The 12,790-nt window shown below is 37.5% G+C and overlaps 2 protein-coding genes across 6 annotated transcripts in view; one reads left to right on the plus strand and one right to left on the minus strand.

Moving 5' to 3' along the window:
- Positions 1 to 12,790, plus strand: part of LOC128681708 (ankyrin repeat domain-containing protein 50-like) — a 59,126-nt gene that overhangs the window by 13,878 nt on the left and 32,458 nt on the right. For 3 of the 5 annotated variants that reach the window (XM_053765819.1, XM_053765822.1, XM_053765821.1), the window contains exons 2-9: positions 2,734 to 3,354; positions 3,829 to 3,965; positions 4,567 to 4,761; positions 9,086 to 9,213; positions 9,600 to 9,730; positions 10,129 to 10,223; positions 11,276 to 11,403; positions 12,043 to 12,739. In XM_053765819.1, coding sequence (XP_053621794.1) covers positions 3,002 to 3,354; positions 3,829 to 3,965; positions 4,567 to 4,761; positions 9,086 to 9,213; positions 9,600 to 9,730; positions 10,129 to 10,223; positions 11,276 to 11,403; positions 12,043 to 12,739 — 1,864 coding nt within the window. In that variant the 5' untranslated portion in view covers positions 2,734 to 3,001. The remainder of the gene's footprint in view (positions 1 to 2,733; positions 3,355 to 3,828; positions 3,966 to 4,566; positions 4,762 to 9,085; positions 9,214 to 9,599; positions 9,731 to 10,128; positions 10,224 to 11,275; positions 11,404 to 12,042; positions 12,740 to 12,790) is intronic. The other 2 variants (XM_053765820.1, XM_053765823.1) reach the window with 1 other exon arrangement.
- On the minus strand, positions 5,509 to 8,186 carry LOC128681709 (2-iminobutanoate/2-iminopropanoate deaminase-like). Its single transcript, XM_053765824.2, has 3 exons — positions 8,034 to 8,186; positions 6,536 to 6,762; positions 5,509 to 5,992 (listed from the first exon to the last, which is right to left on the minus strand). The coding sequence occupies exons 1-3, from the start codon at positions 8,099 to 8,101 to the stop codon at positions 5,868 to 5,870; spliced, it is 420 nt and encodes a 139-aa protein (XP_053621799.1). The 5' UTR covers positions 8,102 to 8,186; the 3' UTR covers positions 5,509 to 5,867.

The following is a 12,790-nucleotide window of genomic DNA, read 5'->3' on the forward strand; positions in this document are numbered from 1 at the left end:
CTGTGTCATCGTAGCTCCCAAACGGATGAACCGATTTTCGTTTAGTTTTTTTTTTGTGTCATAGATAATTTTATCCCGAGTGTTCTATATGATCCCATAGCCATGTTTCATGAAAATCTGTTCAGCCATTCAAAAGGTGTAGCGAAATGAATATCGGAAGTTAATTTGTCTAACAAATAAACTTGTCTCAATACAAAATTATCATACTTTTGGCAGTAAATCTGGAATATGGATTATTATGGAATTGTAATTTTTCGACAACCTCTGCAACTTAATGATCATAATATGACGGACTATTGCACTGGAGGTCTACGGTCAGGTCAAAATTGACATTATGTAATCAAAGCGCTCGAATTGGTTTAAAAAATGAATCGGGTATCCGAGCCCTGCCCATAACACAAATCTCAAACTTACTTTGGGGCTTACTCAGTCTGTGTGATTTGTGCCTTAGGTATTTGTTATCTAAAACAAATATTTGTATAAAATATTCCTCTATGGCTCTCCGCCTGCGAATTTCCGCAACGGGTACAATATGAATGTGGCCCAATTATAGGGCGCGTCACACGCCACACGAACAAATTATTGTCGGCCCTTTATGACTTTACCTTTGTTACACTTTAAATCGACCTTAAAATGTACATTACAAGTCAGCCAGCCTGCCTCACTGAATATTAAATTAGTAACGTCATCTGTTCGTTTAATTTTTAACCCGCCGTGACTCCCCCAAGGGGTTGGGGAGTGGTATTTGAGAGGCTGTCTGGGCGTGCCCTAATACAATTTTACGGTTTTTAACCCCCGGCGTAAAACAACGTATTGAAACCTGCTATTAGCTGCGGCCCGGGGTTTTCCAAAAAGTGCAATATAAATAAATTTATTCACTAGGTACCTACGAGACCACACAGAGCTAAGCACGTGTTTGGTGAAATTATTAAACACGAAAAAATGTTTTTCTCATTCTAATTTTTCGCGAACAACCTTTTATTTTTTTATTTAACATAATTTTTTTTTAAATATTATTGAAAAGAATATATATTTATTATTCGACAAAAGTCAGCAATTGCTGACACTGACATTGATGTAAACTACGGGTAAATAAAACAGAAATAGCTACAGTAAACTTTCTATAAAACATTTTTTTTTTATAATGAGGACCAGGGACGTTGGCGTGTTCGAGGCCAAACCTAATTATGGGCCACTGTGCCCAGATTGTAAGAATGAGAATATAATCCAACCCATATATGAAATTCTGCCCGTGTTTACATTTAACCTCTCAAATTAGCATAAACGGATATATTCTAATGGTTTGTTCAGATCTACAACAATAAAACTCTATTGTGAATGATTTCACAATACACCGTGAAGGAAACAATAATATAAAAGTCCTCCAAGAAAAGTTTGTTGATCTAAAATATACCTTGACTCTATGTAGTTAGGTTTAATGTTGATCAAACCAATTAGACTAGATTCTTCCTTATAATAGATTTCCTCCTTGCGTACAATTGCAGGAAGTTCTAGAGTAAATTTTAAAAGTTACTCTTGTTTTTTTGTTAGTTTTGATGTGGGTAGGCGCATGCGCGTACTTGAAGCGGGTTTAGTGCTAATTGTGCATTTTGCCAAATGAGCTCATGTCACAAAATGAGCACTTCTCGAAATGTGCTTTTCCTTACATTTCTAATGGGATAAATTAAAAAACTTAATTTTTGTAAAGATTTCTGAAACTGAGACGCGATTAGGGCCATATTTATCTTTAATTATTAACGTTAATAGAATCGATAGTATCATATGTAATATGCTCAAAATCTATACTACCTGTAAAGTAGAATTTTTGTATATTTTCAATTGAATAAACTCGTACGACATATATTTATATATGTATTTTAGCTGAAATCCAGAATTTTAGAAGTATATTTTCTTCTTACAAATCTGAGAATAGAAAATCTCTCAACCTATCGCTGGCTGACTGTAAGAGATTCCTACACGGGATAAGTCCACTTTAGTACATTTATCTTTCTTGTGTCAATTTATGTGTTTATTTTCGTGCAATAAACAAACGTTTAGTTTCATATCATCATCGTCTCATTAAAATAAAATCCCTTGGTGTACATTCAGAGTATTCAGACAGCGTGATTCAATTTCATTATTTTTAGCACACGCTCTAAACCCGATGGTAACTTTTACGTTTTCTCAAAAAAGTCTGATGGGTGGCCCTTTGGAACTCCGCCGACAAAAGGGTGAAAGGGCATTGAAAGCCATCCCTGAAAGGCCTACTAATCTTGTGTTATTCCCAGGGTAGGAAGTGCTAAACTTAAATGTACCTACTGTACAAAGGCTGCATTGAAAACATTCACATATACTGATCCAAGTATTGAGATAAAAATTCATTTATCTTACTAATATTTATTTATTTATTTACTACCGGTTTGAATTAACTTCTATATATTTACATACTATAGAGAACTAGCTTTTGCCCGCGACTTCCCCTGCGTACATTTCTCCATATTTCTAACTACGCGTATGCAAAATTTCAAGAAGATTGGTTACGTAGATAGAGCGTGAACCTCTTGACACCAACTTACTTACGAATTTAAAATATTAGGATTAGTCTTCTTATATCTTTACATATGATCCCTAAGGAAGGTTTAGGTGTGTAATTTATCGAACGAAGCCGGCACGGCCACTAGTTCTTTGTAAAAGGACATAATATTAATACATAATTATGTTTTTTTGTTACAGAAATCACTCTCAGCCATGGTGTCCTCCGAAAGAAATGGATAAACATAATAGTTTAAGAACAAATTTAATAATGTGCAGCTCATAAAAATGACTTGAATTAATACAAATTTTGTGATAATCCAACACAGCTACGTACAATAAGGCCTATATAAATCTCCCTGGTTCCTGTAGTCATAGTGTCAATTAATCTAAAGCCAAAGCAGTTAAATTTTAAAAAAAAGGTAACGTTACCTCTAAATCTATATTTTCTAACCAAAGCTAGTTTAAGATGTCGAACGATATCCCTATATATAGTCAAATTGTACCAAAATCTCAGTACCGCGCGAAGAATTCGAAGGTGACGAATCGCGCGCAGAATTTGGCGCGAACAGACTTCGATCCGTTGAATTTCAATAATGGCGGCAATTTTCAAATGTCGAACGAAGTGAAAATGGAGAGGGCGGAGAAGAAAGAGTCGAGGAGGTCCAGAGATGAGACCAGCAGATCTAGAAGGACACAGAATAGGAGTGACGCGACGGAGAGTAAAGTTGAGGCTTATTTGAGGCAGAACCAGGTCAGCATGAGGCAACAGCAGCATAGACATTCGGCGGTGAGGCAGGCGGAGCATAGGGTCAATTTGAGGTGAGATTTTTTATTAGTTTATTTATTTTATTATCGTTGTAACTGGTCTTATTAATACTGAGCCAAACCGCACACTAGCGCCCCCATTACTAGTGTAAACGTAAAAAATACAGGAGATTGTTTTGCACTAAATGATAGATTTTCTTAGACAGTATTATAGTTTACTATTGGACACAGTTGCCGCAATTTACTAAAAAAAACGGTGGTCAGCAAAATCCTTGTAAATTGTGACTACATTTTGTATAATAGAAATGTTTACTACTAAAAAAAAATACTTTATTTTAGTATAGCATAATCTCCTGTGGTATTTTTTAAGTTTTCGCTATTTAATAAAAGTGTTCAAAACAAAAAAAAATTAATGGCGCCTAATAAAAATAGTCTATACATTTAACCCAAAATTTAACAATTTAACTAAGCCTGAGATCATAATTGCTTATAATTGAATTAAAAACAAAGAAATGCTAAAATTTCCAGGTCTTTGCCACTAAACGATGCGATTTCTCCACGCACCCACGAGCGAACCCCAACAGAGCGGCACCGAGGATTCCCGGAGCGAGACAGCACGAGGGAGCACCGACGGGAGCGAGAGCGAGACAGGGATAAGCTTGACGGTAAACTTCTGCGATCTTCATGTCTTCCTAGTACTTATGCGCGGTGATATCAAAATGTTATTACACAAGATTTTCATTGCGAAAAAAATTGCAAAATCACTCAAAATCAAAATCAAATCATTTATTCAGAAATTAGGCCTTCACAGGCACTTTTTCACGTCATATTCTAAATTAAATGATGTTTACCAAAGCTACAAACTACTAGCATTTCGGAACGACCACTGCTGAGAAGAAATGCCGAAAGAAACTCATTCAAACAGTATTGGTCCCTATTATGCCAGAAGGGCTTACCATTTTTTAAATATAAATTTATGTATAATTTTTTATCAGTAATATAACATGTAAGTACACAATAAAGTACATGGTCAAAAGGTATATATATATATATATATATATATATATATACTACGCAATGTTCATATTCCCGTCCATCTGTTAGTAGTAGTTCGGTTGTTAGTCCGGTCGACTAGCAGTAGTTCGGTGGATAAAAATCAATTCAATTTTGAAACTCTAAAGTTGCAGTAGTTCCCATAAAAAACTGCATGTGTTCAGCGACAGTGTGCAGTTGGCATTATAGTGGTAAAGATTTAAATAATTCCAGGCACCCCTCTAAGCCCGCTAGCACCCCGGGCGGAGAAAGAGCCACGTGTCAGAAAATCTACTTCCTCCCATCGCGTTACTGAGAGCATATCTACTGATAAACGTCGCTTCTACTGCAGAGAGTGGGCGTTTCAGAAGATCGCCCATTGCTTGGAGCAGCGGCCAGCCAGCAAGACCTGCGGGACTCTTATACTGGGTAAGTGTGAAAGGTCTTTTCGTTGTTGCTGGTTCTTTGTCGAACGCGTTATTGATGTTATTAGAAAATATTACGGTTTTTCTATGTAATCACAGTATAATAAATCTAATACCGTGGCCAACAAAATCCGTGTAGTTGTGTAATGGAATAATGGAAAACTGTATTACTTTCTAATAAAATCCTTTATCCAGTGCGACATAATTTGTCAAGATAATTTTTATTTTTTGCTAAGAAATAAAAGAAATTTGATAAAGTTGTGATGGTGGCGCTAGTGTGCGCGTGCGGGCTACATACACGCACACTAGCGCCATCATCGCACTAAGGAGATTGGACAAAATTATTCTTATTTCTAAGAGTTAATAAAACAGTTTCAACGGTCATTTCATATTAATACATTTCGTAGGTATTTAAATAAATACATATCATTATCGGGATTTTAGTCTTTTTTGTACTGTGACGGCGAGGTTCCTACTCCCCTGAGTGGGAAAGGGCTAGCCTTGGCCATTTAGGAAGTGAGATCTTGGTGAAGTCTCTCTGTGATTCCGCCTTAGAATATGACCACTTCATAGCCCACCATAGATGCCGCACTTGGCCACTTACGCAGGCATTGACGTCAGGTAGGTAGTAAAATCACATTATAAAATCACAGTATTTTTTACGCTCACCAAGGGCTTCGCGTCGTCACAGTCCCGGATAAAACCGGAAACACCATCGATGGTAACAAGATGAGATAGAATAAATACACCGTTTCAGTCATTTGATATATTATATTTTATATTTCCAATATACCTTGGTAAAATCGGACCTTTGGACTTAGTGCGGGTTTGCATTTCGCTTTTCACCATCGAATTCCTCTTGCCATTGTGACGCAACGACAACCACACTGCAATGTGATTTGTTCGCTGCGTCTCACTTCGAATCGATTCGATGGTGTGGTGTAAGTGAAATGCAAACCCGCACTAACCCCTCTTGTCTACAATCGTAGGTGGTCTTGCATGAGGAAGTGTTTTTGAAATTCAGCATAAATCAATTCTCTCTCTCTAACTCTGCACACCACGTTCCGATTGTAGAGGGCTGGAACACGTGTCATTTTTAATAGCGGGAGTTTAGTCTTTTTTTTCTGTGACGGTGAGATCCCCGCTCAGGGCGATCGCTTCGATCTCCACTGCGGCGCCCATGGGCAATTTGGCCACTTGGTATGTGGACCGCGCGGGGTTATTCTTGGTGAAGTCTGCGAATTATTCACATATGTAATATCATAGATAGAAATAAAAAAAAAACATCGCCCAAGTGCGAGTTTCTGGAATCTATCAATTTTGGCAACGCAAGTGTACGGAAAGTTCCCTAAATTTTATTTTTTAAAACGACTAATTGCGAGAAATATGATATATTATAATCCATCGTTAAGCGACTATAGTCTAAAAAGAATTATGACGAATTATAACCAGATATCAACTCGTATAAAATTGACGAGATATAAAATTGCCAACGAAGGTATGGAGAAGGACATAGAGTACCTTTCAACCGGAAAAAACTATTGTTCCCGTAGGATTTTTCGAAAAACCTGTATTCTATTATAGGTGGCGCTAAATGCTAATGAAAATAAACTTTGCTATAAAACACTAGATGGCGCTGTGTGTATTTTAAATGCGCTATGGATATTTTATTTCAACTATCTCAATCCCATTTCAATACGAATAAAACACTGTCCCGAGGGCATTTAAGCGGACGAAGCCGCGGTTAAAAAGCTAGTAAATATATTACCCATACTTACATTGCCCGTAGATTTTGTTCACTTCGACAAAATCATCAATATTCGCCAACAATATAGTAGTCTTCACAACAGACTCCAGTGACGCCCCACCTGCAGCCAGGATATGTGTCAGATTGTCCAAAGCCTGTTTAGCCTGTGGCCCCGCCCCGCCCGGGACCAGTTTAGCGTTTGGATCCGCGCCTAGTATCCCGGAGACATAGAGCGTTTTGTCTGCTAATATTGCTTGACTGAAACAAAATTATGTATATTTAAACTGTGTTTTTTTGTCGTTCTTTCGCTTTAAAACGGAGTATAGATTATTGATATTACGACAGGTTATAAGAGAAATGAATAACATGTTATAATTTTTGTTGTATTCGTACTTTATATATAGAGTACGAATCTATATATTTTTAGATATTAAATTTTATTGTCGTCTGGAGATGTTGTTGGTTGATTCTTAGCGTGACCAAAAACTCATGTTCGTACAGTAAACCGTTGAGGAGTTTCCTCGATGGGGGCCGACCCTTGGTGCACCATCAAGTCATGCTCCTCATAACATAATGTATGTATTGGGAACTGTAGGGACGTGGCAAGTTTCTTCTCTGTGATACAGTGTGTAGATGAAAACGGTGAAAATTGATGATACCAACTTCATTTGCATGAGAATCCAGCTCCGCTCTTGTAGGAATTAAATAAATAAATATATTAGGACAAATCACACATATTGAGCTAGCCCGAAAGTAAGTTCTATACTTGTGTTATGGGATACTAACTCAATGATACTATATTTTATAACAAATACATATATAGATAAACATCCAAGACCCGGGCCAATCAGAAAAATATCATTTTCCATCATGAACCGACCGGGGATCGAACCCGGGACCTCTCGGTTCAGAGGCAAGCACTTTACCACTTCGCCACCGAGGTCGTCATAAGGTATATAATTTCGGTATAATAAGTACTGTATGTACTATACCAGTTTCGAAGACAAATATAAATATTATTGTTGATAACTTATCTTAGTTGTGTGATAATACAGGACTAGGGCTATGGGTCAAGTTCCAAAAAAGTCCAAGGTCCAAGGAAGTGAAAGTAAATGATATTTTTTTTTATAAAGAAAAATATTTAGGTAACCATAGATAGAGTAGCTGGCACATTCTATGTTCTTATTTCTCTTGCTAAATCCCTGCAGTACCGTAATTCCATTTGTTATATCAAAAAAGTGTACACAAAACAAATGTACAAGATTAAGTACAGGTGCAAAGATAGATGTACATCTGTCTATCTATCAAAAATCAATATACATGTACAGTCAACAGCTGCACGTCAACCTACCCAAATTAATTGCAAACTCGCCGCTATTACCGCACCATATAGGTTCATGCAGGGTAACTTGATGTGCTGTTGACTGTACAAATTACAGTACAGGTGAAAAGGAATTTCTATAGGAACCCTAATTATTAATAACATTTCTTCGAAGAAAAATGCTGTATGTGAAGTAAAAATTAAATACCTGTATGGGCCTACGGGTTTGTAGGTTTTAGAAGTGGAAATTATAGTCTTAATCACTTTTTGAGACATTTTCGTTGGCACAGACTAAATAAATGGCTAAATACGTCTAACCAACTAATAGTTTTAACCGCTACTGACATGTAAATATATTTAAATAATGTTTAAATATTCTTATCGTTTAACTCGCGGGTCGTATGTTATCGCTTATCGGTTTTGTGATGATATACTTTATGATGTAAACTGAATGTGTTTACATTTTTCATTACATTATGAGAATGAAAGCGAAGTGTTATGATGGGGGACGACTGATGTAATTTTGTGATGGCCTGAAGCTAATTATGATCTCTCTATGTCCCATCTCCGCGTGTTCCCAATTTTATTCGGAGCTGTGACGCCGCGAAGCCACGGGGTCATGCTATTTTTTTTTAAATTACATGTATCCATTTAAAATGTAGTTATCTCATAGCTACTGGGCAACCGCAAATAAAAATAAGACATGATTATAGGGTAGTTGACAAGGTCAGAGAATTGTAAAAAATATGTATAATTACAATAGATATATTTAATAGATACAATAGATATATTTAGTATCATCATAATTCATAGACTGAAACAATGCAGCTGGATCTAAATTTGACGACCTCGATGGCGCAGTGGTAAGGTTCTTGCCACTGAACCGAGAGGTCCTGGGTTCGATCCCCGGTCGGGTCATTATGGAAAATAATACTAACTCAACGATACTATATTTTATAACAAATACATATATAGATAAATATCCGAGACCGGGCCAATCAGAAAAAGATCATTTTTTATCACGACCCGACCGAGGATCGAACCCGGGACCTCTTGGTTCAGTGGCAAGAACCTTACCATTGCGCCACCGAGGTCGTATTGTATTCAAAATCGTGTATTCAAAATTCATGATGTTATTACATTACAAGCCACTACACTTAAGAATAGTGTCAAAAAATTGTATGTATCATTCCACGTAATGACCACGACAAAAGATCGTTTTTCATTTATTTTTCTAATAAAATCTTTATTGCATGACAGGTGATGCTGGTAGCGGTAAAACAGCACTATGTCAAGAACTAAGCGAGCCCGGGCAAGGTCCTCAAGCGAGGCAACAGAGGGCGCTGAACCGACGACTGCTGGCCAGACATTTCTTGCAGGTCAGGATGGTAAAACAGCACTTTGTTCGCTTCAGCAAAAACAATATTTTTTTAATAAAGCGTCATAGCGTATCGTGAAGTTATTTGTCAAGTGGTAATATTTTTGTTAATAACTAGCTTTTGACCGCGGCTTCACCTGCGTGAATTTCGCTTAGGTAAAAGTAACTAAGTCACTAGGCAATATTGGTGTAGACGCCGATTAATATTATAAATGCGAAGTTTGTTTGTTACCTCTTCACGCTCTATCTACTCGAGCAATTTTCTTGAAATTTTGCATACATGTAAATTGAAGTATGGAGAAGGATATACATTTCATCCCGGAAATCAACAGTTTCCGTGGAAAATTTGCTCGGGCAAAAGGGCAGGCAACATCTATAAAATATTATATCTCCCAGAGCCACAACGAAACCAGCCTCCGCCCTCCGGACTTCGTGCGGTCGCTCGCGATGCAGATCCTGACTCACTCCCAGAGGCGGCCGAGGCTGGACAGCGAAACTCAACAGCCCACTACCCCACTCGTGGACAGGTACTGTACCATATTAATAAATAAATATTAGGACAAATCACACAGATCGATCTAGCCCCAAATTTTAACGAGACTTGTGTTGTCGGATACTAACTCAACGATACTATATTTTATAACAAATACATATATAGATAATAATCCAAGACCCGGCCCAATCAGAAAAAGATCATTTTCCATCATGACCCGACCGGAGATCGAACCCGGGACCCCTCGGATCAGAAGCAAGCACTTTAACCACTGCGCCACCGAGGTCGTCATAATATATTCTTTACTATTAGTTGCACGCAGCTCCGCCCGCCCAATTTTAATTTAAGTATGCACTTATTTCGTGTAATAAAGTTCAAACGGACGAAAAACATTTCATGCATATAGTCTCTCACTCTGTGTCTCTGTTGCAGGAGAGATTCTGATGAAGAACGACTGATAGATCGCTTCAAGAGACTAGCGGATGACACCGAAGAAAGTTCCAAACCACTCTTGGCTGATAGTGAAGGTATGCTATCATTAACTTCTTATCCTAACTAATAATATAAATGAGATAGTAAGTTTGTTTGTTTGTTATCTCTTCACGCTCTATCTACTCAACCAATCTTCTTGAAATTTTGCACACATGTAGTTTTAAATATGGAGAAGGACATAGGGACACATACCTTTCATCACGGAAAATTAACGTGGGCTAAGCCGCAGGCAAAAGCTAATATTTTAAATGCGAAAGTAAGTTTGTTTGTTACCCCTTCACCCTCTATTTACACAACCCAATCTCCATGAAATTTTGTATACAGAAGCGGTTGTGGTGATTACACCACAACCATTAGGTTAAGACGCCCGCCTGTGGATCGAAAGGTTCGAATCCTACTCGTGCCACATGAGTTTGTATACCAATCTGACTCATGTATAGTAGTTTTCATAGACCACAACTTGCTTCCGGTGAAGGAAAACATCGTGAGGAAACCTGCACACTGGTTGATTATTAACTTGTATATGAAATGGAGAAGGCAATGACAAACCACTCCATTAATAATGCCAAGAAAGTTATTGTGTGTGTTTCATTCCACATAATGACCACGACCCTCAGCCATGAGGAATAAGACTATGAAGAATGCAGTCTACCAATAGTATAGTCTTTAATTTTAAAGTATTGAGCAAGAGGTTATCTTTAATTCTGCAAAAATAACTGCTCCCGTGGGGAATTTATGCGGGCGAAGCCGCGGGCAGTAGCTAGTTGATAATAATCTTTATCACGCTGTGTGCACCCACTTTTCGTCTTACAACCAGTCATTGTACACTGTTGGTTTTTTTACCATTATAATGTATAATGTTGTAAACTGTTCCGTGCACCAATAAATGAATGAATGAATGAAAATTGACCTAAACTTGACTATCTCTGTGGCATCATCGATTGCCACACTGGGAGGTCCGGGTGCTATGAAAATTGTATGTTTTTTTACCTAAAGAGTTTAAAAATTAAAATAATATTATGCTTTATTTTTCAAATCTACCTAGTTTAGCCAGGATAGTGTAATAGACAAACTTATCTTTTTCCAGATCAACGCACAGACGAGGAAGAAGGCGCGGGCAGCGGCCGTAGACAGCGGACCATAGACCGCATCCACGAGAGGGAAGCATATTTGGACTCTATGGTCGGAGACGCCGCGCTCAGCAATGTGGATGACGTTAGTATATTTATTTATTGTCTATGAAACCCTACGTCTTAAAAACAATTTGTTTTAGGATTTTTAGAATAATTGAAATAAACTGTTTAGTTAATTCTTAATAATAACAGCTAATTTTTCACAATAGTAGTACATTTTTACCGCGTAAATGTTTTTTTCTGTTTCGTCTAATATTATCGCACTAAGCCCTGTGTATAATAATTTTATTATTATACACAGGGCTTAGTGCGATTTTGTATTTGACTTCCCACTATTATTTTAACTATTATTTTATTATATATAACTATTATTTTATAAGTAAAAATTATTTATTTATTCAAAACTTCACTGCACATAATCAAAAATGTATACAAATAGTGAGATTTAATTATATAGCATTAAACATTAGATCGATAGAGATATAGATATAGATAGATAGAGAAGATAGATAAGTCGTGTCAGATGCCTTTTCGGCGATTTACATCACAACTTTTACCGCCCTTTTAATAAAAAAAATCTGATTAATCTTGGTAAAGTGAGTTTGCTTTGTATTCGCTCTCTTTTCACTATTTGACATATCAGAACGAGACAAAATTATTTCGGGAATAATATTAATAAAGTGTGTAAAAAAAAAGCATAAACTTTTTTTAAAATTCACAGTTGCCGGAAATCCTGCCAAGGGCGAGCGTAAAACCGACCAATCCGTTCATAACAGACGACAAAGACATGCGTCTGTATGAAAACCACGAAAATCTATTTCTCCGAAACATTTCTCAGCGGCAGTCGAAAGAATTGAGAAACTCGAGACTTTTACGCCAAAGCTCCGAGCCGTTGAGCGAGAAAAGGACGGCGGTATTGCAAAAAAGTCTCTCGACCGAACAGAAGACGGAGGAGGACAGAAAAATCGAAAACAGTCCACCGAAATCGCGGATCCCAGTCGCGAACTTCAAATATCCCAACAAAAGCGATTTGAATCAAAAATCGAACGAGAATTCGCCGAAAAAATCTGACGAGAAATCGGAAGATCCACCCGAATACCAGAACGTGGTCAATTCTATACCAATGACGGAAAAACACGAAATGGAAGTGTTATTAGAGAAGAAAAGGTCGCAAAACGATGACGTGCCACCACCGATACCAAGTTTGCCTATTAGCCCCAGGACTATAATAGCTAATGCTTATTACGACAAGCTGCTTGCGGAAACGGAAATACAGCAAGCGCTGTTGCCTCAAAATTTGGAGAATAATCCGGACGAGTGTTTCAAAAAGGCATTGCTCTTCCCCCTGCTGGAGATAGATCCGCCCAAGCAGTGTTTGTTTTTATTGATCGACGCGATTGACGAGGGAGCTAGTAATGGTGAGTGATATATACTAATTTTACTAGTTGTTCGCCGCGAACTTCGACCTC

The sequence above is a fragment of the Plodia interpunctella genome, chromosome 28 (genome assembly GCF_027563975.2).
Source record: "Plodia interpunctella isolate USDA-ARS_2022_Savannah chromosome 28, ilPloInte3.2, whole genome shotgun sequence".
Lineage (NCBI taxonomy): Eukaryota > Metazoa > Arthropoda > Insecta > Lepidoptera > Pyralidae > Plodia > Plodia interpunctella.

Bases quoted from the DNA above. Each gene is read 5' to 3' on its own strand.
- LOC128681709 (XM_053765824.2), bottom strand. From the start codon at position 8,101: ATGTCTCAAAAAGTGATTAAGACTATAATTTCCACTTCTAAAACCTAC. The intron at 6,763-8,033 runs GTATTTAATTTT...ATTTTGTTTCAG, and splicing joins AAACCCGTAGGCCCATACAG to TCAAGCAATATTAGCAGACA. The intron at 5,993-6,535 runs GTAAGTATGGGT...AATAATTCGCAG, and splicing joins GAACAAAATCTACGGGCAAT to ACTTCACCAAGAATAACCCC.